Genomic DNA, 24,459 nt, shown 5'->3' with positions numbered 1-24,459 from the left:
GTAGGCCAGCAGAGGATTCCTATGCAATGGGGTGGGTATGGTGGTTACAACAGGAAGGAAATCTAATATTTCCCCACTGAAAGGAGAAAGTGTTTCTTCAACATCCCAGACCAAAGGCCCATTCTCTTTGTAGTAGTTATAGTTCTGCTATTTAGCACAGCAGGAATTATTCAAGCATTCATGATGTTAAGGAATAAGACTATTACTTCACATCTCATTTGATAACTTAAGGTTCTATGCCAATCTAAGGGTGACAGAGTCCTTGGGCCACAAGGGCCCATTTCGAAGGAATGACATGAAATCCTCCCATATTAAACACCAACACCACATAAAAATCATTCAATATTTTTCATAATTTATATAACTAGACTGACATACTTTGGTCCTCCACATTCAACTGCAGAAGCTTTTACAAATCGAATAGGTTGCAGTCCCACTGGTTCAATGCTTAGGGTATTGTTTTCCACAGCCTCCAGAACAGCTGAAGCCAACTTAAAAAAAAAAAAGAGAGAGAGAGAGATATCAGCATTTGATGATATGTAGCTATTTTAAAATTCAATCCCCAAATTGCATAGCGTTGGTCCTAAACAAGGAAAAGGAAGAAATGCTACAACCACAGTTAGAATGTAAGCTCTCTGATAATTTCTTTTCTGTATTTTTATCTCCAAAGCCTAAAATAGTACCTAGTACACAGTAGGTACTTAAAAATGTTTAATGATTAATTCAACAATTTTTTGTTCAGATAAAGGCAATTTAATCATTCCTGATATAGAACATTACTTATCTTTTTGATTCAATCCAGGATTATAATTTTGCCCTTTTCAATGTCAATACTTTTTTTTTAACTATGTGTTTTCTGCTATATTTGTACACAAGGTTTTATAAAAGAATAATCAGACATTATGTGTCCTTACGCACAGAGCAAAACAGTCAGTACCATGAAGAGATGGATAAAGAGCCACATACCTTTTCTTCTAAAAAACTCAAAAAGTACAAGATTATGATTTCTTCAAATTTCAAACAAACAAAAAAAAAACCTATATACCCTCTTGACTGAGTGTGTGTGTGTGTGTGTATGTGTGTGTGTGTGTGGGAATGGCTAGACCACAGCCACTGCACAGAGCTGCCATGATTATATTTTAGTTGAGTGATTTGTAATGGAACATTGCGAAAGCTTCAGGCACAAATGGTCCTCACCAGGCATTTACATTCATTACTTGTTTATATTTTTGAAGATCTTTCACATTCACTATCCCACACAATCCTCCCAAGAGGCCTATGAGGTAGTTGGGACAGGTGGCATCTCTATTTTATAGATGAGGAATCTATACAAGCCTCTTGGCCTTATATAGACAGAAATTCAATCAAGGCTTTTGATGATGATGTCTGAGCATAAAAGTTAGCATTTCTCTAGGACTAAATCTCAGAACATAAGTCTAATTCCCATTACACATTTAACATTTCATCCCTCAAAAACACATTTCAATGCAAATGACCATCTGCTCAAAATTAGTAAGAGGGCCAGGATTCAACTGTTCAGAATTTACTATGAGACTGTGAGTAAAAAAGAGAGATAAAGAAGGGAGGATCTGTGAGGATCTGTATGGATTAGGAAGGAGGATGGAGTCCAGAGAATTTTGTAAACAAATACATAATATATAAAGCTATATTTAAAATGTGTTTTATGCAAATAATATATTAAAAATGTGGAAAGCACAAAACAATCCTAAACAATCCCATATTTGTACAATACACCCATGTATTCAAACTTTAAAATTTTTTTACCTCACTTTTGGAAAAAGTTAAGCATGGAAATATATCTTCCTGATAAATTTTGTCTAAGAACGGGCATGTCCTGTCCATTGTGGGTTCATCCTTCCAAGATCTGAACTCATTATACAGAGATAAGTCAGCCTAATAAACAAATTCAGAAAACATTTTTTTAAATTCAAACCCCCAATTGGATGTCTTTATAAGTAAAGCCAAAGTAACCACTAACAGCTTTTCATTATTACCATTATGAGGTATGTACATAAAGCAACATGACTGATTTGACAAACATACTGTAACATATAAGCAAATGAATTCTAATTCCTTCATATACATATTTATTCCAAAATTTCTGCAACTATTCAAAGTAGTTTTGGAACCTTTCCTTTGGGACTGCCTTCAGATCTTATACTCCATTCTTTTGAATGTTTTTAAATGCCACATCTGTGCAATACAACTGATTTATGAAAAAGTCAAAATTAATTTAGAGCCACATTTAGCTAATAAAGTAGGCTTTGCAATGTATATAAAGTGTTTCTTGCAAACATTAGAGAATGATAAGTGTGGGCTATCATTACATCATTTTTTGTCATTTATATGACCAAAAAAAAAAAAAAGATATGCCTATAAAGGAATGGAAGAGATTTAAGACTCATTATTTCATAGTCATTCCTAGTAATTTCCATTTGGCATTATCAGTAATAATTAACCCTGGCACCTCTTCGTTTATTCTCCCAATACTAATAGATGTTATCTAGGTTGTTTTTCAAACTACTAAGACTTCCTCACCTCATCTTTTAACTACAAAGAACCACAGCTCTCCCCCACCATCCATATCATGTACACTTAAACGCTGTCCACAGAATGCAAATTTAGAGCTGGAAAGGACCATGAAGGTTCCTTCTCATAGTCCAATCTCATTATTTACAATGGAGAAATCTAAAGCCCAGAGAAGTTAAGTGACTTTTCACACAAGGTCACCAAGATAGTTAAGTGCCAGAGGCAGAATTTAAGCCTCCTTCTCTTGACTCCTGGAGGGCTCTCTCCCACACTACAGTTTTTCCTACCAAGTCCAGAATACTGAGAACATCATCAGAACCATACTGACTTTGAGATTTATTCACCTGAACTACATCTAATCCATGTGCAGATAACTGAAGGCTAATCGCACCTGCCAGATATTTCAATGATGACATAATTGTCTACATTCTTTCAAGCTGTAATACAATGATCTCAACAGTTAATTTTTTTTCTTCATCCCTATTTCTCAACTCTTTTGATTATGATGAAAGGCAAAAGAATGCATGACAGAAAATGTCTAAGTTAAACAATACTTCCTTCAACATTTCAAAAGATTCATGATTTCACTGATGGGAACTACTCTTTACCAACACATATGGCAACACTTCATTTCTTAGCAGAGTGTTTCATGAATTGCTACATCCAAACTCCCACCAAAACCCATATTATGTCCAACCTTCTGATAAGAGATTTTGAAATTTAGCTAAGTTGGTCCTTCAACAATAATACACTGCTGAGCCTACGTAGTAAAACCATTTCAGCATGGCAGAGCCTACTAGGGCTTGTATTCCACTAGCACAGCTTTCAAGAACCTAGAAGATGCTCCAAACCACAAAAAGGGGCCAAAATTCGGTTTTAAACGAAGGAAAATATACTTGTAAATTTTTTTTTCTTAAAAAAAAAAAAAAAAAAAGACCCCATCAGGCACCTAAGTGCCAAAGTAGTACCACATATCCCAGAGAAAGCTTGTGGCCTAAGGAAGTCATTTACAAATTTTGTGAGGTTACAACACCAGAAAAGCTTTCAACTAAGTAGTCTGAACACAATAAAGCCAGGGATCTTCTGTCTTACATATGTGTTTACATTAAAGTCATAGTTAAATGTGATCACAATATCTTGTGGACAAGGATAAGTTTTGTGCTACTTATCAGATTAGTATATCTGTTCTAGATATTAAGACTTAGGTCAAATTTATAGATTTCCTTTGTCTAATACTTTTCTTTTACAATTTTGTAAAACCTCAACATGTATGCTAAATAAAGTTTATACTTTATTCATTATTTATTTTAAATGAGAATATACTTATACATATAAAAACTTTACAAATGCATCCAAATAATGGTAGTTAAAGATAACCTTCAACATTAAGTAAACAATGGGAGAAAAAAAGATATATTTAAACATTATAAAAATCAATAAGAAGAATGCAAATGTTACTAGGACTATGTATTAGTTAATGTGCTACACAATGGAAAATTTAGTCTAAATTCAACAAAATTAAGAGTAACAAATTTAAAACAATTTCTTAAATGTACAGTAGAAACCAATGCAACAAATTCTATAAAATGTTTATTTTCAAACTCTGAAGCTGTATGCCATCCATAGATTTGCCCAAATGCTGACTTTTCTTGTACATTTCCTATTACCATTTTTTTTAAATAAAAAAGATACACATATTTTTCGTTATTAGTGTCATCCTTTTTTTTCCCCCTAAAATGCTATCCAATAAAATGAAATTATACCAGCTTTGGTTATTCAACTACTAGCCTCTGCCTGCAAACTTAACTGAACAAGGGTAACCTTACTCCCACTAAGGAATAATTCAAAAACCTGATTTGCAGCTTCAAAAATACAACTCTCAAGTTGACAAAACCATCTACTATTAGGCCCATTTTCTAGGAATGATGTGACAGTTAATATGAGAATAACAGCTCTAATCTAGGTCCCAGGACCTAATTTCAGTGACCTGCTGAACTCTGATAGTTCTACATCTCCCCAGTTTTTAGAAAAAAATTCAAAATGTAAAATCACACAACTTGGGTGGGTTGAAGAAATCTTAATTCTACAAGTCTTGGGACAGATAGGTGGCGCAGCGGATACAGCACTGGCCCTGAAGTCAGGAGGACCTGAGTTCAAATCAGGCCTCAGACCAAACACTTGTCACTAACTAGCTGTGTGACCTTGGGCAAGCCACTTAACCCCAATTGCCTAAAAAAAAAAAAAAAAAATTCTGCAAGTCTTTTTCGCTTTAAGACTCAGCACTAGCAATAAAATTACTTTCATCCAAGACAATTTCAGTCAGCCACTCTTCATTTACATGACACAAAAAACATAAAGATTTTTCCTAACTGAAATAGCAAGATTCAGAGACTTACCAAGATTCCAGTTGGTATTCCAAGGTCAGCCAGAAGAGAAGGAGGCTGGAGAGTCCCTGAAAGAAGTCAGCTCTACATAAAGCCTCCCCCATATAAATACTGTTTTTTGTACCACAGAATTTGTTGGCAAAAAGCCTAAGTGACATCTCAGTGATGAAAATTAATAAGCATCAAAAGGGCCAGGGGGGTACAGTCCTTGACGAGTTACCTCTTTGCAGTCTTTTACAATAGGTTGCATCACACTGAGGTCCTGATGACTGCTACTCATAGCACTGCTTGTACTTTTATTTCTGGCATGTCCCTTTTTAAAAGGAGCCTTTCCACTTGGCGGAAGCTCTTGAATTGGTGATGTTGGTGAAGTGGACAACACAAGTGTCTTTAAGGCAGCGACTTCTGCTTGAAGTACATCAATCTTGAAAAGAGTGCAATACAATTACTTATCTACTAAATACTTTTGTGACAAATAGAGACACACTTCATCTCCAAGGATAGGGAATTAATTTTCTTCATACATTATACAAAATAGTAGATAGAGGGAAATAAACCCTCTTTTTTGTTGTTATTTTTTTTTTCTGGCTTAGATTCAGCTGTCTTTCAGATTTTCAGAATTCAAATCAACAAATCTAGATGGAAAAAAATCACCGGTTTTTTAAAATTTTAGTTTTGTTTCATTTCCAAAGATTTCAAATTAAAAGTTCAACATCAGTTTTAGTTCATCTCAAAATAAATGATGCTCTCTCTGTTCTGTATTGGTGATCTATTTTCAAGTATCAAATACCAACATAGTGCCTTACACGTAATAGGTGCTCAATAAATGTAAACAGTCACATTTAATGATAGAATATTTGATTATTTAATCCTTTTAGACAACATATAAAATGTATAAAGTAGTTCTAGAAAAGAGTAACTTTGACTCTTAAAATGCCTGAGTAATTTCTATCATTTTTTCTACCGTTAAATACAGCAAAAACTTACCTTTCCCTGTGCTTCTTTTAATTGTTTTTCAGCTGTTGCCTGCTTGATATTAGCTTCTCTCACCATTTTATGAGCTTCCTACAAAATGTTAACATAGTGCAAATTTTGGAATAAAGAATTCTTAAGATTTAATTTTTTAAAAACTTTTAAAGTTACTTTTTACCTAAAGAAGGGTAAAATCTAAATGCCAACTATGGTAATGATAAAGGTACTAATATTGAAAGGTATACTGGAAAAAAAACAGACTGTCATCTTTTGGAATTAATGTGTAATTATGTACATAACATTGGGAATCATTTCTGAAATAAGTATCTCTTTCATAAGTAAATATATCAAATTGTACATCTAACATAAAAATAATAAGGTACAAGCATCATAAATAGATGTAAAAACTGACGGGATCAATTTAATTAACTGAATAAATGTTAGGAATGAGAATATACCCTATATGTCATGGCACAGGTGTCAATTTAGCAGTTTTTTCACTTGTAATTAGTTTTCACATATGGGACACAGCATATACATGCACAAAGAACAAGTAAAGACATAAACACATGAATAAGGATGTAATTTGTAGATAGATATGAATCTGTTTAAAAGGTTTTAGCATGTTAAGTTCTAAAAGGCCAGGAAATTATATAGGAGGCTACTTTGTATTTTATGCATTGGAACCTAAGGCCCTTTAGTTTTTAATTAATAGGGTCTTCTTATATTAGTACCACAGATAAATAACTAATTTGCTCCCTTTCTTTAGTGTACTTACATTAAAAGTAAGAAGACCTCGATTCTGGTCCTAGCATTGCCACTAACCAGGAGTGAGACCAGGGACAAGTCAATTAAACTCTCTAAGCTTCAGTTTCTTCACCTGTAAAATCATAGTACCTGTTCTACATACCTCAGAAGGTTATTATAAGGGCAAAATAATAATGTGATGCACACAATAGGCATTCAATAAATATTTCCTGAATGGATAAATAATAAACAAGAAATGGCTTTAAGGGAAAATAGCAAAACAATATGCAAATTCAAATTACTAGCTATGTAAGGCTTTAAAAGAAGTATATTACAACCTCCTGTCTTTTTAACATTAGAGCACTAGATCTCTGTTTTCATATGTGTATATATGTATACACATGTATACACACACACACACACACACCCTCAAATAAGTTAAGATCAAAAACTAATCTTTAAAAAGCTAACGGCTACATTAAAACAAATCTAAACAGACACATAAACGATCAACTTTTAAACTCAAGGTTTAGATTCAATACTCAAGTACATTATTCAAAACTATTTAAACTCTGAGGGAATTTACTACCCTTCATGTTTACTGACAGAGTAAATAAAGTATATAAAAAATATTTAAAATAAGGCACACATGCAAACTACCTGATAATAAATTAAAAGTATTCACTGATCCCACTTTTAAAAATAAGAAGACATCAGAAAGCCTCCAAGCAAGAGACAAAAATAAAGACCACCAAAAAAAAAATCTATGAAAATCTACTTTTAATACATATTCATGTGCATTTTGGATACTATTTTCTTCACGACAGAAATAAATATTACAAATAACATGATATTTACAAATATACATTTAAGTAATATGTTATAAAAGTAACAATTATCAGAGTTCCATTGTCAGGAAGCATATAACACAGTAACAGAGATAATCCATTGTTATTTATCTGCCAGAGACACCTGCCTGGGTCGCTCTGGAGAACCTAGAAATAGGGAAGACCTTTCTTTTTGCACATCGTCTCACATACAACACGTTTACACAACACCCTTACCCAACTCCTAGAAAAAGGTGTTATGACTGACCAACTCCTTCACTTTTGTTCATGGGAAGTTAAACATTGGGAACATGTCAGTTTGTTAGACTTGAAATTTAATTTCCTAGCATTCTGTAGTCCCAATTTGCTTTTTTTCTTCAGTATTTACAGGTGGCAGCTGTAGAAACTGCTTTGGTAAATCTTTTTCAAAATTATAACTTTGTTTTAGATATGAGTTTTATGCCTGATCTTTTTATAAGAGTCTTACAAGTTACAGACCTCACTCTAACTCTCTCCCTTCCCATTTACTTAATTTACCTGCCTCTTGTCTTCTTTTAAGGACTTGCCAGTGTAAAAGAAGATAGCTTGGCCGAATTACCTCTATTTTAAAACTAACTCTTATTGCTTGCTCACAAATTATATACTCCTGTGCCTAGAAAGGCACTGTTCAACTGTTAAAGCCAGCCAAATCTTAGAGACACTCTGTTTTATGACAAAATCTCTAAATTCAGACACTGGAGATAAGTCTAGCTTGTTAGTTATCTGGATCCTTTTGTACCTAATGCTTTCTCTTCCAGTTTGTTGATGTATATGAAACATTTCAATTCTTTAAGGCTCTTCCTGAAGAAATGTCTTTCAATCTGGCTACCTATTGCTTCTTTTTTAATAAAAATGATGCGCAATCATGCCTGAGAAAATGATGATTCCATGACACAAGGTTAACTATTGAGGCAATCTGATAAACTAATTCATGCTAAAATGATAATGAAAAACAGCATAGTATAGTTTTAAAGATAATGACTATAGGCACAAAGCCTGCCCCTAAGGTAGTCTCTCTAATGCTGTGAATCTGAGTCACTGTACCACGTTAATGGAGAAGCCATTTTATGTCATGTAGCCACCTATTTTGCTCTTGAAGGTCAAACAACCTTGCAACATCTCTCTTTCTAGAGCTATGTCAGGTTAACCCTCTATAACAGTACTAATAGGTTCTCTCTAACAGAGTTGTTCCTGAGCTTCCCAAAGGCTGTACCAGTGCTGCCCAAGTTGGAAAGCTGACAAATATGAGCCTGGCAGTGTGGTAGATGTTTATTGTCTGAAGATTAGTTTGAAAGACTCATTACCAGAGAGCTAAGCAAGAGGTGATGGATTTTTTGGCCACAGCAACTCATTATAGTCTACATATGCATCTAAGGATGGTGACTTGCAGCTATGGAGAGAGTATACCCAGATGGAACTACAAATCTTGGGAAGTGTAGAAAGGTACCAGGTTACATGATAAAAAATTACTCATCATTGTAAATTATTAACATTTACCTCCTCAAAAATTTCTATCAATAAATACATCACAACCAAAAAAATATACATTTTCTTTTACAGAATAACTAAAAAGTGGCTAACCTCAAACAGACTAGCTGTGAGTTCTTCTAATTCTTGTCCCAGCTGATCTCGGACTTTTGAAAGCCTCTCACATTCTTCATCTTTTAGTTTCAGTTCCTATGAAAAATATGAGTTTAGTATGCTTACAAGTGAAATTGAACATAAGATAATCTTATAAAATCCTGACTTTTTTCCTCATTGTTTCCACTGAAGCTCTATGCTGCACCTCTTTACAATGTGGAGGTGAATCCCACTGAGGCTTCTCAAACGTTTTAATATCCGAGCACAAGTTTTGGCGAGTTCTCTAAAGCTGAAAAGATTTCACGCGTGGAACTGGTGAGCAGACTCCATGACATTTATCCAAAGACCAAACTAAATCCAGAGTAGGGTTTGTGGCTCGAATCTGGTTGGCTCCTGGGTAACGAGTAGGGGCAGAAGGAAAAGGGAGGTGCACAAGACAACAAACCACACTCCTTAATGAACTGAATTACATCCATATTGATGTACAGTCTCATTATAAATGAAATCAGAAGCTATAAATACAATGCATTTTAAACAGAAAGGTTGAAGACAGATTTATTATGTGTTCAAAGGAAATAAGAAACACCATTAAATAGGATATTAGTTATTTGGCTTTAGAGTACTCCTGGTGGTGAGTATATACAAATAGACCACTTTTATTAAAGCAGCTTGTATGATATCTACAGCACTAATTAAAGCAGTAGAGAAATCCTGAAAACTATGCCTTTCCACTCAAAGCTACCTCGCATTTATTTTGCATACAGTATGTTTGTATACATTTATATACATACACATTGTCTCCCCTGATAGAACATAAGCTCCAGGAAGCCAAGCCATTTCATTTTTGTCTTTATATGTATCCCCCCCAGACCTAACACAATGGCTGGTTATAAGGGGTGCTCAAGAGATGATTGTTAATTTAAATAACTTAGCAAGAGTCTCCAAACTAATTCACTATATAGTTTGACACTCAGTGACTTCAAAATGAAAGTAGACAGTAGACATAAAGGAGAATGATGAAAACTATATTGGAAAGTATGTTTGGGGAATAAGAAATAAAACAGGTCAAAGACTCGCAGCCAACTCAGAAGCCAAATCCTATATACCGAGAATATTTCTTCAGGAAGAAAACTGGAAAACACCCTGGTAATAGACTGAGAGCACAAACATTATCATAAAATCAAGAGTCCTATAATTACGACAGGAAATGATTAAAGACACAACAGTCATAACAAGAAACAGTTGTGTGTCATCAGGACCACACTTAGCATAGTGCCTGGCACACAGTAGGCACTTAATAAATGCTAGCTGACTGACCACAGCCAAAAGTTAAAAAAAAAATTGGAAGAAAGGACAAAAGGTGAGAAGATGACACTGCATTCAACTAAAGTTGCACCAAAAAATCACCTGACAAAGACAAAGTCAACTCCAGGAAACATGAAAAGGAGAAAAGTAAAGACTCTGATTCTATTACTATATCCTTGAGAAGTTTAAATACCACAGAACACTCATCACAACAAGGCGGTTGGAAAAGAGACCTTGGAAAACTGAGTTAGCCAGCAAACATTTCATCCCCATATCAAGCAGAAAAGTCAAAGGCAATTCACACATAATAGAATAAATTCATTTGCAAAAAAAACTTTAGAGGATGATGTCAGAATGATAAGAACACCATTATCATATGAAAAAAATGAAAAAACAAGTCTATAAGGTTGGCATGAGGTATACCTAAGCCACTTATTTTTAAAGTACATGTAAATGAAATTCAACATTAAATAGAATTGCCCAAGTGTATAATGGGACAAAAAGAGTAGAACCTTCATGCACAGCAGAAGTCATATGTGCTCCTGCCAGAATAGGATCATAGCACAGAAGATTAGCCAGGAAAAGGATCAAGAACTAATCAAATACACACACACACACACACACACACAATCTATAGTGAGGACAACACAATTTTAAAAGGCATAAAGGGATCTCAAACAACAAATAGAACAAAACCAGTGACCTAAATGACACGGGCAACCATTAAACAACATTTCTTCTTCCTCCTATTTTTATGAGAATGATATCTCCGTGGCAATATGAGAAGGTAATAGATAAGCATTTTAAAGTCAATTTTCTATATCTTTATAATCACATAACTGAATAAGAGCAGTAGAGAATGTAAGATCCCACTATGTTTATTGAATTTTGAAAAATCGTTTACCTCAGGGCAAAATGGAGTCTTAAAGGCTCTTGTCAGACAAGGCATCTCCTATGTGTACATTAAAATCACATAAGACTATGCCAGATGTAACAAATAAAAGGATTTTGTTCAATCATCTGCTAAAACTGACATTCTGTGCAAAGTCCAAAAAAAAAAAAAAGATTCCTGTTTGACGGCAAAGTTCTTTCTCTAAATTCTATTTGCATACAACATTCTCCTAACCACACTGAACATGTTAACAGTTAAAGAAAAAATTCTCTTCTAATGAAATCCAGAGATGTTCAAGAGATGGGCCTACTCATCTACACAGAAGAAACAATGGAAATTCCTGTTGTTCAGATACAAGCAGCTGGACACGAAGCCTCAAGAAAAGTGCTTCTCAAAGGGTGCTTGTGCAACAAATTTCATTAAGTGTGCTGTGAACTTTTATATCTTAAGCATATTACAGATAAAAGAAATGTTATAAATAATTTTATTTAACCAGACCTTTAACTAATAAAGAACACAATAAAAATAGCTGCCCTTACTGAAAAGAAACTTTGGATACTCAGGTCTTCCAACTTTCCCAAATTTAAAAGCCTGTATTGTGGTTCCTCACAACAAAGAATACTGTTTTATAAAAGAAAAATAATGTAAAAACAACCACTGTGGAATACAGTCAAGCAATATGTGCATCTTGGACACAGGAAACCAACAGATCATCCCTGAGGAACCAGAACTGAAAAAGAAGAGGAGACTGCCTTAGGTCCCATGAAGAAGCCACACTCTCCTTTGACACTGCCCCAACCAGAGTCACCCTTGCATACCACTTAGGCTTCAGGTGATGCTATTAATAAGTAAATGGCCATGTAGTGGAACCACAGGAGCCAGGCTCAAATGCTGGCTCCTCTTTGGCCAAGTACCTCAAGCTCTCTGGACTCTAACAGAGAATACTCTGATTGTAAATAAGGTAACGCCCAACTCTTCAAAATTACAAATAACCCAAAAGAGCCAAGGAAAGGCGCATGTCACAAAAGCAGTAAGGAGCAGAGTTAATGTCTGAAGGCAAGTTTCCTGTAGATTTAAAGCTGGCAGGGACCTCAACAGTCGTCTAATTCAACTCCATCATTTTGCAAATGATGAAGAAGCCAAGGTTAGTGCCTTGAGGTCACAAAAATCATGAGGAGAACAAAGCAGAGATTTGAACAAAGGTCTTTCTGCTGGGATACTCAACATTGATTCAAGCTCTAATACTGGATAATGAGCATATAGCTCTTGTGTTGCACTGACACCTGCAAAATATTAAAAGACCTACAGAAGGAGCTCCAGTACCTTGGGCAGATCCTCTACAGAAGATCTGTGGGATATGGGGGGAAATAGAGGCAGCTAGATGGCTCAGCGTAAAGAATGCTGGGCCTGGCATCAGGAAGACCTGAGTTCAAATCCAGCCTCAAACACTTATTAGCTGTGTGACCCTGGGCAAGTCACTTAACCTCTGTTTGTCTTAATCCACTGGGGAAGGAAATGGCAAACCTCTCCAGTATCTTTGCCAAGAAAATTACATGGACAGTATGGTCCACCAGGTCATGAAGAGTCTGACACAGCTGAATGACTGAACAGTAAGAAATGGAGGGTGGGGGTGGGGTGGGGAGATGCCACAAGGGATCCGAAGGCATACATACATGCTTTGAAATAGGCATGACTGCAGAGAGTGCCCACCTCCATAAGCCCACAGAGCCACTGAAATGCACCATCTCATAAAGAACACATGTTCCAGGATGCCTATGGTCACTGCTAATAATTCATTAATTATGGCCATTTAAATTTTGTTGACTACAAAGGTAGAAATAATGCATTTAGGTAACCTACATCATCGTGCAGGGAACCTGAATCAATGTTGTGACACCCAACTAGGGCACAGAGTGCTAGACTAAGGAATCTACAAAATCTGAGCTCCAATCTGACCTTGGACACTTACTAGCTATGTGACCTTGGGCAAGTCACCTGTACTCCGCCTGCCTCAGTTCCCTTGTCTGTTAAATGTGACAGCCCAGAGGAAGCATGTACCAGTTTCACTGTTAAATGGGGGCACTTACAGTTTGTCACAAATAATGAGGAAAAATACTTTAAAATTCATTTCAGGAATTTTTTTTTGTTTCTAAGTTATAAAAACCAGTAATAGTGCCTTATCCCAAAAGAAGCACTTCAACATTGATTCTATATGTAAGATATCAAGTGCTCACTTGTTAGGAAATATTTAAGAAAAGGTTAAATATATCTTATTAAGAATATCCTCAGTATATCAAAGGCAGGATGACTTCAGAGAGAGCTGCTATTCATTTTATCTTTTTCAAAACATGTTCCTAGTAATAGGTACTTTATGCCCCCCCCCAAAAAAGAGGGAGTATCTCAATGTGGAACCCAACAGAAATCTTTAAACATGCACACTTGCATACCAATGTCATGACCTTCAGTCAATGCTGAAAGGGTTGTTGAAAGACAGGTACGCTAATGCACTGTTGATGGAACCTTAAATGAGTACAACCATTCTAAAAAAGCAACTTGGAATTATGCAAATAAAGAGCCTTTGACCTGGGTTCCATATATATGAAAATATTTATACAAGTCTTTTTGTGGTAGCAAAGAACTGCAAAGTAGGTTCTCATCAATTGTGGAAAGGTTAAATAAATTGTGATACATGAATGATATGGAATATTATCATATTATAAGAAACAATGAATATGATAAATAAAAAGAAGAATGATCTGATGCAAAGTTAAGTAACCAAAGCCAGAAAAACAATATGCATAATGATTACAACAATGTAAATGGAAAGAACACCACCCAAACACCTGAAACTAAATCTTGTAAATTATAAAGAGAAAGCTGTCTCCCAAAGAAGAGAGATATGACAAGATCTCCTCTTGCTACTCTGAACAAATGGAAGATGGAAGACCTTGATTTTTTTTTCTTATTACTCTTATTAAAAAAAATTTTCGTTAATAAAAGGTAGCTCTCTGGAAGGGAAAGAGGAAGGTCAGGGGGAATTTATACAATGTAAGTAAGAAGACCTGTCTATCCTCAAATACTTCCCCTGAACCTGCATGGCTCAGGAGACATCACATTGGCAGTAAGTGTGAGAGACAGGATATGACGCTCCCTCTCGTGACTCCAGAGCCAGCACTTATCCCACTGTACCACAATGTCCCACTAATAAAAGCTATTCAAAGTTGTCTAATGAGCAATACTGGTGACTTCTATATAAATTCCATGTTGGTTAAAATTGAAGCAATTAAATGGCAGATAATAAAAGAACAGTCCCTCTTTACCTTTCCCCCAAGTTTTTTAATGTCACAAGAACAACGGAAGATAGTTTTTACTCTACACTCTCCTCTGGATATCACCCAATATGGATGGGTATAATTTAACGTGCAAAACCAACACAGTCCCTAACATTTTCATCAATATTAGAAAAAAAGATCAATTTACCCTAAATGTCCCAAGAAGATTTGTGCTTCAATGCATTTTTTCCAATAATTTATTTTTCAAAAGTCATTTATTCCCAGCTTCCATTCTGAAATAACCAAACAGGTGCTATGCTGAATTGTGTTACTCGTACACATACCAGGGATTTTAATTGGCATAAGAAGTAAATGGTGTCCAAATCTCTACCCTACTACTCAAGACATGTTCTGTAACAGGCATGATATATACAAGTAAATGTACAAGTAAAAATGAAGGTGACTACACCCAAATATATGTACACAACCCTGATCTCTCCGAAGCTCACTTCTACCTTACTAACTGCCAACTGGACACCTCCACTTGAATATCTCTTAAGTATTCCAAACTTCACATGTCCCAAAAGAATTTATATTAGGGGCAGCTAAGTGACACAGTGGATGGAGCTCCTGCCTTGGAGTCAGGAGGACCTGAGTTCAAATCCAGCCTCAGACACTTGACACTCAATAGTTGTGTGACCCTGGGCAAGTCACTTAACCCTGATTGCCTCAACAAAAACAAAAAACTAAAAAAAAGGTCAAGATGGCAGAGTAAAAGCAGTGACTTGCTTGAGCTCTCCCCCAAACCCCTCCAAATACCTGTAAAAAATGGCTCTGAACAAATTCTAAAGCACCAAAAGAACTCATATTTATCTAATCTCCTTCCTCCCAAATCTATCCATCCACTAAATTTACTTATTTTTGCTGAAAATCACTGAAGCAAAGGCTCTGTGCTGGCTCAGCACTCACCAACTTTAGCAGGTTGGATCCTCAGGAGGAAGTTGTATACTTCCTCCCTCAGAGTTCTTGAAATAGCCCTCAAGGGCTAAGGGTATTTACTACTACTGTCCATGAGCCTCTACCCAGGGGGTTCTCATTCCCAATTTCATTAACCAGTAGATTCCCACCCTGACACTTTGCCCTCAGTTTAATAGTTACTGTCCTCAGTAAACCTACTGGAGGGTGTTAGTCAAAGTTCAAAGATCTAACTTCTGGAGAGCTCTCCAGTGATTCAGGAAAGTTCAGCATTATCCTTTTTGAATGCCTTTCCCAGTGAGGTGGCACAGTTCATAAACATTCAAAGAATAATCATTCTTTGATGCTTCTAAATATGTACAAATAAATATCATTTCATTAAGTCCTGATAGATTAACTACCTGTCTTGGTACTTACTTTCCCCAATCCAAAATAACAAGGAAAGGGGGAGAGGAAAGGAAAAGAAAATCAAGCCCCCCTTCTCAAAGGGAACCTGATTACTACAGAGTTCCTCAAAGTATGTCAGAGTTGTCTCCACAGGAATTAAGAACCCGGGATCACCGAGAATCTCCTTCTCACTCTTCAGGTGAGAAACCAGACTGAGATGGGTTGGTATTTGTGTAGCAACACTGATCTCCTTGGCTCCAGAGGCTGAGGTAGGGGTTGTCCTCTCCCTTCCCTGCTCTGGGCTCAGTTAGGTACCAAGTCCCACAACAAATCAGCACTGGGACCAGGGGGACGAGGGTCTTCCCTTGTCGCTTTCTCCCTAAGGAAAACCCATAAACCAGGTATCAAGATGAGGGTAATGGACAGTGTCAAAGGCTGGAGAGAGGTCACGAAGGATGAGGACTGAACTTTGGAGAGAGTAGTTTTAGTGGAATAATGAGGTCAGAAGCAGAACATAGAGTTAAAAAGAGTTGAGAAGGGAAGTAGATTTTTTCTCTTTTTAAAAGCCTTCTCAAGAAGTTTAGCCACAAAGGGTAGAACAGATATGGGACAAGAGCTAGAGGTAATAGACAAATCAAGTGAGTGATTTCTGAGGAAGAGGGAAGCATGGGCATGTTGACAGGCAGTAGGGAAGTAACCAGTAGACAAGACAAGACTCAAGGTAAATGAGCGAGCAGTGATGATGGAGTGGGCGATATGCTAGAGTAGATGGGATGGAATGCGATCTTCCAAACATGGGCAGAGGAAATTGTATAGGAAAAGTAAGTATGGTCATTTTCATCTCAAATTTAGGGCGCAGGAACTGTTTGGCCTCTTACTACACGTCCTTCTGAGTGTGGCCTATTCCTGTCTCCGACAGCTTCCTTTTTCTGTTTTGTGCTATTTCCTGAGTTTTTTTCCTCTCATCCCAGCATTTTCCTTTTTTCACCTTCTCCTTCCTGTTCTCTTTCCCTTTGTCCTACTAATGCAATAGTTATATTACAGCAGGATAAAAACAGTGTCTTTTGTTTATTTTTATCTATCCCACAACTAACACTGACCTAGCATAGTATCTTACATACAACAAGCATTCAATAAAGATTTGTTTCTACCTTAGCTGGTCATTTAAAAATATACCTTAGTTTTTTTATTATTGGTTGAATAAAAGGTTATAGTTCTTGCTCTTCATGCTTTAAATTAGTGATATGAATATATTTCCCTGTCAGAAAAGGGGGAAAAATAAAATAATGTGTATTATTTTATTTTTACTTATGCAACCTCAGTTGTTATCCATTGATCAGGGACCCAGAGCAAGAAAGAAAAGATTTTAAGAGCGTGGGTGATGTTTTCAGATTAGAAAGTCTTGAAAAATAAACAAACTAGTTAAGATTGTATATGAAATGGTTTAAGGTGCAAGAATGAAAGGCTCCTAGACAGAGGTGGCAGATAACTGACAATAAACATCAAAGAGCTGCACGGACCTCTGAGTACAGTGTGAGGATGGGTCATATTCAGAATGATCCGAGACCATTAAACACAACTCAAAGAGTTCAGGTTACTGGAAAGGTTACTGGGAAGATCAGGGAAGGAACAGAAGAACAGAACAAAGCAGCAGTTTTGGTAGATGGGACAATGGTAACATACTGGAGAGAGAGAACATAGCGCCTCAACTTTTTTTTTTTGCCTCCACTTTCTTGATCAAAGAGAGTAATACACAGACTGGAAAGATAGAACAAAAACAGTAAGTTGACCACAGACTCATCATTAAAAGGGTATATCAAACAAATCTTTTTTCTGGACGTGGTTAGATCAAGGAGATGCCATAGACATAGTATACCTGTAACTTAGCAAAGCATCTGACAAGGACTCTAATCATACCCTTGTAGACAAGATGGACAGACCAGCTGATGTTATAATTAACTGGTATCATAAATGTTTGTATGATCACATCCAAAAAGTAGCAATTAATAAATGGATTCATGCCAAACTAGAAGTCGAATGCAATTGAGATCAGTTCTGTGTTCTGTACATTTTTATCAGTGGCTTAGATGAAGGTACAGAGAGTATGCTTATCAAAAATGCAGATGACACAAAGGTGGGGGTGGGAGATAATTATGAGATTGGATGACAGAAGCAGGATCCAAAAACATCTTGATAGTCTATAATGATGGGCTAAATCTAAGAAGATGAATGGTAATTAGGACAAATGTAAATTAAGTATTACAGCTGAGTTTAAAAAAAATCAACCACACAAGGAGGATAGAGGAGGTACTAAGAGACAACAGTTCATTCAAAAAAGACCTGGAGGATTTAGTATAGTACAAACTCAGTATTATTTCACAATGTTATGCAATAGGCAAAAAAAGCTATTACAATCTCGTCCCACATCAAAAGAAAAAGAGTATGCAGAATAAGGGATGTAAAAATGCTAATGAATTCTGCTCTGACCAGATAAATCTATAATCGTGTGCTATGATCTGAGACGCCTTTTAAGTAGAACACCGAGAAATCTGAGTGTGTCCCAAGAAGGCTCATGAGGAGAATGAAAGGTTGAAGGAAAACAGAGTGGCACAGTGAAGAGCCCTGGGCATGGAGGCAGGAAGATCAACATTCAAATCCCACCTGACACTTGGGCCCCTGGGATGACCAGGGGCAAGACAGTTAACCTTACAGAGTCAGTTTCCTTGTTTGCAAAATTGTGATAATAATCTTGTTTCCTTAAATTAAGTTTTATTTGAGAATAATAATTCTTACCTCAAAGCATTGCAGTGAGGTTCAAATATGTGAAGCACAAACTTTAAAAAGTATTAACATAAAAATGTTACTATTAAAAGCATGTTTAAGTCCAGAGAAAAAAACAGGATATAGAGTAGGTATAATTTTTTTTTCAATCAGATAACAGGTTGGACTAGAATACCTCTGAAGTACCTTCCAACCCTAGGAGGCTATGATTTTATAGTTTTACAAAATGCTCCCTGCATCCCCGTATTTAAGAAATCGAGTTAGGTAAGACTAGTGATAAAGGTTATAAATTCTATGGACAAGAACATGATTATATTAGCTATGAAAGGATTCAACATTTGCGACTAGTAATCTCACTACTTTATCATCTCCAACCGAAGTGGGTAGATGGACCTAAATGATGGACTGACTTGAGATGAAGAACCCCTGATCTAAGCAGTACAGGACCTCCCTTCTATGACAGAGATCAAAACCTGTCCATAACTGACAGTGTGAGAAGCAGCCTAGTGCTCAGAGCTTCAGTGACTTTTTTACCAACATCATACAATTCATTAATAGCAAAGTCAGGAACAGAATTCAGACTCTCAGTCCAGTGTTCTTTCTACCATTCCAGAAAGTAGCAAACACAACTATCTCACACATTTTTGAAATAAATGTAGGAAAAAAATCTAAAATCAAAGTAAAAGAAATTAACGTCCATTAGGAAAGAAACTACTAAATGGAGAACTGCAAAATGGACAAAGTATAGCAGCACTGTTAAATCTGATCAAGAATAAAAACTAGGGAGACAATCTATTGAAATCTCACATCATCACATAATATGGACACCAATTTAGGAACAAAATGTTTACTCGTAACACAGAAGAAATCTTAAATAGTAAAAGGAAATGGAAGCAGATTATTAAGGAAAAGTTGCCATGCTCAAATTCTAGAAAATTCAAATCAGTCTGAACACTGAAAATATTACAAATTTTAAAAACACTGCAGATCTAAAGAACTAAGACTGAACAATTCCTACAATTTTCTGACCGACTAAATCCATATCACATGAATATTTACTCAATCAATCAAGTGGGAGTAATCTCTCTGTAACATCCAGGTCCGACATCAAGCTAGTCTGAAGTTCTCCCAAACACTGCCTACCAAGTACAAAGAAAATGAGTAAGTACAAGACTATATTGACTTTTCTTTGTGAAAGATCTACCACATTGTCCCCTGCTCATCAACATGAATAACTGAGAGTGTCGTATCAAAGAAAAAAGGATAGATTTTTTTTTCCTTACCCTCTGAGCTTTTGCAAGTTCTTCTTTTAATCTTTCATAACCCTTTTCCCTCACTTCTAGAACAGATGGGCTCCGTAAACGAGACAGACTGTCAGTACTCAATCCAAAAAAATCATCATTGCCATCAGAAATCTCTGTTATTGTAGCATCCTGTAAAAATTCTCTCTCGGCACTGTTGCTATCCTTTCTGGATGGCAGTTTAGTTAAACCAGCTGTGACTCCAGAGGTGGAACAAGGTAATGAGTCTGCAATATGGATGCTGTAAAGGAAAAAGTACAATTTTAAATACACAATTTAACACACAAAAACAACATGTCCTCGTATTTTGACCACGTAAAACACAGTAACACTAGAATTCGGCTAACATATTTACATGTGACTTTATAAAAGTTACACAGATAATTCTCTGTTCTTTAGATCAGAAGTAGGTTAAAGTCTGCTACATAATCTGATTAAAATATAATTGGAAAATGTTTAACAAAGTAAGTAAAAATACAGTATGGTATGGATTTTAATTTGTGGGTTTCTGAGTAGGTGGTCCAATTTTCTATCTAAGCTTCACAGTAATGCTTTAGAAAATGCAAATCTAAAATGTAATATCTCAAGACTGTCCTTGTATTTGATAAAAGTTCAAATAAAAGTATTCTTATTTACCTACCTAATACCCGATATTTCTCCACAATTTAAATGTCTGGGAGACGAATAAACAGGTTGTGTAGGAAGGTCAGAAACATTTAAGGTGTTGGGCTGAACAGGTGTTGCGCACAGAGGATATGGCCGGTAGATAACACTTGGTGAGGTAGTTTGCTCCTGAGTTGCTGGCTCATACACACTAAGAAGATCTGGTGAAGTAGGAGAAGCCAAGTTTACTTCATGGAAACCTTCCAAGGGGTCATTAGCCATAGTAAAAGCCTCATTATATAACACCCTAAAAAAAAAAAAAAGAGAAGAAGCAGGTAGTTAGCATTAAGATAAATCCACACATTTTTACCTGGATAAAATTATAAAGATCAAACAAATAAGAACAAATAGATAATGGCTTAATATTTAAGTATGAAAAATAGAAAAAAAAAGGCAAGATTTCTTATCTTTTGAAGCAACAACAACCTGAAAGAGATGGTAGTACATTTTCCTACTAAACTGAATACAAATAAGTTAATGGAGTAAACAGAGAGATACAAGCAGAATACTAATTCTGGCTTTGCTATAATATATGACCTTGCCAAGTCAATTAAACTATTGTGCAATGTTTCTCCATCTGCAAAATAAAACTGCTGCCCAAAACCAAAACTTTTTAAGTTTTCTGAGAACTAAAGAGTGTATCCCAAGTTTTTCATGTAAAGATCCAAAGTAAAAAATAATAGCATTGCTATTCAACAAATTTAAGATTCTTGCTTCCCAAGGCTACAGTGGTAACATTGTGTTTTTACATTAAGGTTCAACAAAGGTTCCTCATATAAGCATACCAATATGCAGTAAACATGCAATAGCAGGAAAGAAGAACCAAAATCAGAAAAGGGTAGACAGGAGAATTTCCCAAGTAACTCATTCCAGTGTCTCAAAAATAAATCAAATTTAATAAGAAGAACTATAAAATACTAATTATCTTCCTTCAACAATGAAAAACAAATTAGTTCATTAATTCATTTTGGGTTGAATGTTGCATTTCTGAACAATTCATAGTAGTCCAAGATACAAAATGTAGAGAAACTACCATAAATTCTTATTTATACTACACTCATTTTGTGAACCTGTTTTTTGCTTTTAAATAGCCTTATGCATCCCCAACATGAAAAGTCACAATATTTGCATAAATTAAGAACAGAGAAGCTTGAGTAAAAGGTTGCTGTTTTGTTTTTTACTTTCATTACACAAACAATAAGTTCTTGTTACCATGAAATCAAACCTAAGTTTTCCTAGTTCTTCACGATGAGCCTGCAACACATGGTGAAAAAAGAACTCAATGGCTCTGGAATCAGAACACCTGTGATTAAATCCCACTAGGACACTTAACACTTGTGTGACCTTGGACAAGTCACTTAATCTCCTAGGCCTTTGTTTCCTCACTGACAAAATAAGGAGGTTGAACTAGGTAGCTCCTGCGGTCCCTTCCAGTGTGTATCAAACGTATTTTATTAGGATATCATAGGATGTTAGAAATGGAATGGCTCCTAGAACAATCCAATCCCCTCATTTTACAAGGAGTAAAGAAGGTCAAAGGAAGTAAGCAAGGGTGCATAGGACAAACTTTACCCACCTCAGTCTCCTATTCCCCCAAATAAGGCAAGCACTAGAACAAACAGGAAAAGGGTTAAAGGGAATGAATATACTCGTATGAGAAACAGATTACTTGAGCAAAGAGGAAAGAGTATCACATACTGTGTGAAAGAAAAGACCCCAACTATACTGAGTTAGGAATCTCAAAGGCCACAATTCAACTGGGTTCTCACTGAGAATTCCCTCTGAAACATTCTCAACAAGAAGCTTTCACCTCAAGTGCAGAAGAACCCTCTGCCTCCTAAGGTAGCCCATTTCACTTTTAGATAAGTCTGGTAAGACGACTTTCCTCATCCAGCCTATGTTAGCCTCTTTACATCTTCCACCCACTGCTCAGCTATCTGCGGCCAATCAGAACAAGTCGTTCCCAATACAGCCCTTCAAATACCTGAAGATGGCTATCATGGCCAATACACAGCTCTATCTTTCAAGTCTTGTTGGAGCTCAACACAGGGACCCCTTAATAAGAGACAGGGTTTTATGATTTCACTACAAGTTCTAATAATACTCCTTGCAGCTCCAAACATTGGTGAAGGCCCTACTGGGATAAATTATGGGCAAGACTAAGTTCCCTGACCTCCCCTGATACTAGCTAATACATTACGAGTAGTCAAAGCCGAAATGTCAAACTTGCCTAGCTGGGAACCAGATTAAAAGCAATTGGGAAATGTTTAACAAAATAAATAAAAATACAATACAACACAACACAAATAACGTTAATGTGTGGTTTTTCTAAATCAATTGTGATACCACTGATTTAGAGCTTCCCAACTCTAACCATAGAATCATGGATATGGGTCATGGGAGGTTTGGCTATAGCTGTCCAATATACAATCACTCTAAAGTTCACATACACCAGGAGGTTTGAGTACCACCTGTTTCAAATTAATGTCCTAATTCATCTCCTATTGTCCTTTCATGAAAGACTTAGTGGAGTTCTATCAGACCATTCCCATGACCCTTCAGAAAATGGGTTTCTTTTCTTAAATCCAGTCCAGAACTGCTTTCTTCTGCCCTGGAAAGGGAAACAAAACAAAAACCTCCATGGTTTTCTCACTGTACTTAAAATGTTATGAGAAGGAATCAGGTCATTTATTTTGAAACTGTATGTATCTACAAAATCCCCTGTCAGTGCACTACTGGCATTATCACTGATCAATCCAAATTGACCACCATTTTTAGAGCATATACTATATGTACAACCCTATGCTGTGAACTGTTCTGATAATTTTTCTCCCAAAAATTTACCACAACATTATTCTTCCTAATTCAGAAAAGTATCCATTCTAAACTTCAACCTATTTTGTGAAGCTGGTTTAATTCATTGTGGTAAATTGCTTTGTATTCCTATTTCAGTCAGTCAGTCAGTCAATAGACATTTATTGAGCATCTACTATGTGCCAGGCACTGTACCAAACCCTGGGCATATATCAATTGGGAATGGCCAAGTAAGTTATGGTATATGAATATAATGGAATACTATTGTGCTGTAAGAAAAGATGAAAGAGATGGTTTCAGAAAAGTCTGGGAAGACTTGTACAAAATGATGCAAAGTGAACTGAGAAGAACCAGAACAATTTATACAATAACAACATTTTAGAGATAATCAACTTTGAAAGATGTGTAATTCTGATCAACACAATGACCACGCACAATTTCAGAGGACTCATGATGAAACATGCTATCCACCTCCAGAGAGAAAAGCAATGAACTCAGATGGCACACTGAAGCATATTTTCTTCTCTTTATTTTGCTACTGGACACACCTAATGCAGAAATTTATTTTGCATCACCTTTAATATTTGTAATGGGTTTTGTTTTTCTTGCCTCATCAAGGGAGGGATATAATACCGAACTAAAGTGATATGCCCCCATGGTTCCTGAACTAGCCTGTCAGGTCAATGAGTTGATAAAAAGTCAACTCTTTCCGACTCCAAGGCCCCAGCTCTAGCCAGTACAACAAAACCACCTTTCACTGTAATAATCCCTCCAGCAGATTTTTTTCCCCAATTCCTTTTACTCGTTCCTTCCTTGCTGACAAGAAATATGACCAAATCTCCTAAACATTTTAATAACCTTGACTTGACTCTGCTATTCCCTCCATCATTTTACATTTTTCCTCCCCTTCCCTGCAAACTCAACACATCCAAAACCAAGTTACTATATTTTCCCTTAAGTCTGCCCCTT

At 36.1% G+C, this 24,459-nt stretch overlaps 1 protein-coding gene across 3 annotated transcripts in view; it reads right to left on the bottom strand.

Annotated features, from left to right (window-relative positions):
• RAB3IP (RAB3A interacting protein) overlaps positions 1-24,459 on the bottom strand; it is a 50,172-nt gene that overhangs the window by 8,016 nt on the left and 17,697 nt on the right. For 2 of the 3 annotated variants that reach the window (XR_003570106.1, XM_027873236.1), the window contains exons 2-8: positions 20,654-20,923; positions 19,996-20,254; positions 9,101-9,196; positions 5,922-5,999; positions 5,155-5,358; positions 1,786-1,914; positions 379-491 (exon numbers count right to left, since the gene is read on the bottom strand). Coding sequence is in view for 2 of the 3 variants with exons in the window: in XM_027873236.1 (XP_027729037.1) it covers positions 379-491; positions 1,786-1,914; positions 5,155-5,358; positions 5,922-5,999; positions 9,101-9,196; positions 19,996-20,254; positions 20,654-20,898 (1,124 nt within the window). In the remaining variant the exon portion in view is untranslated. The remainder of the gene's footprint in view (positions 1-378; positions 492-1,785; positions 1,915-5,154; positions 5,359-5,921; positions 6,000-9,100; positions 9,197-19,995; positions 20,255-20,653; positions 20,924-24,459) is intronic. The other variant, XM_027873249.1, reaches the window with a different exon arrangement.

The sequence above is a fragment of the Vombatus ursinus genome, unplaced genomic scaffold (genome assembly GCF_900497805.2).
Source record: "Vombatus ursinus unplaced genomic scaffold, bare-nosed wombat genome assembly UNPS02003292.1, whole genome shotgun sequence".
NCBI classification, from domain to species: domain Eukaryota; kingdom Metazoa; phylum Chordata; class Mammalia; order Diprotodontia; family Vombatidae; genus Vombatus; species Vombatus ursinus.
This window is presented reverse-complemented; position numbering and strand designations above follow the sequence as displayed.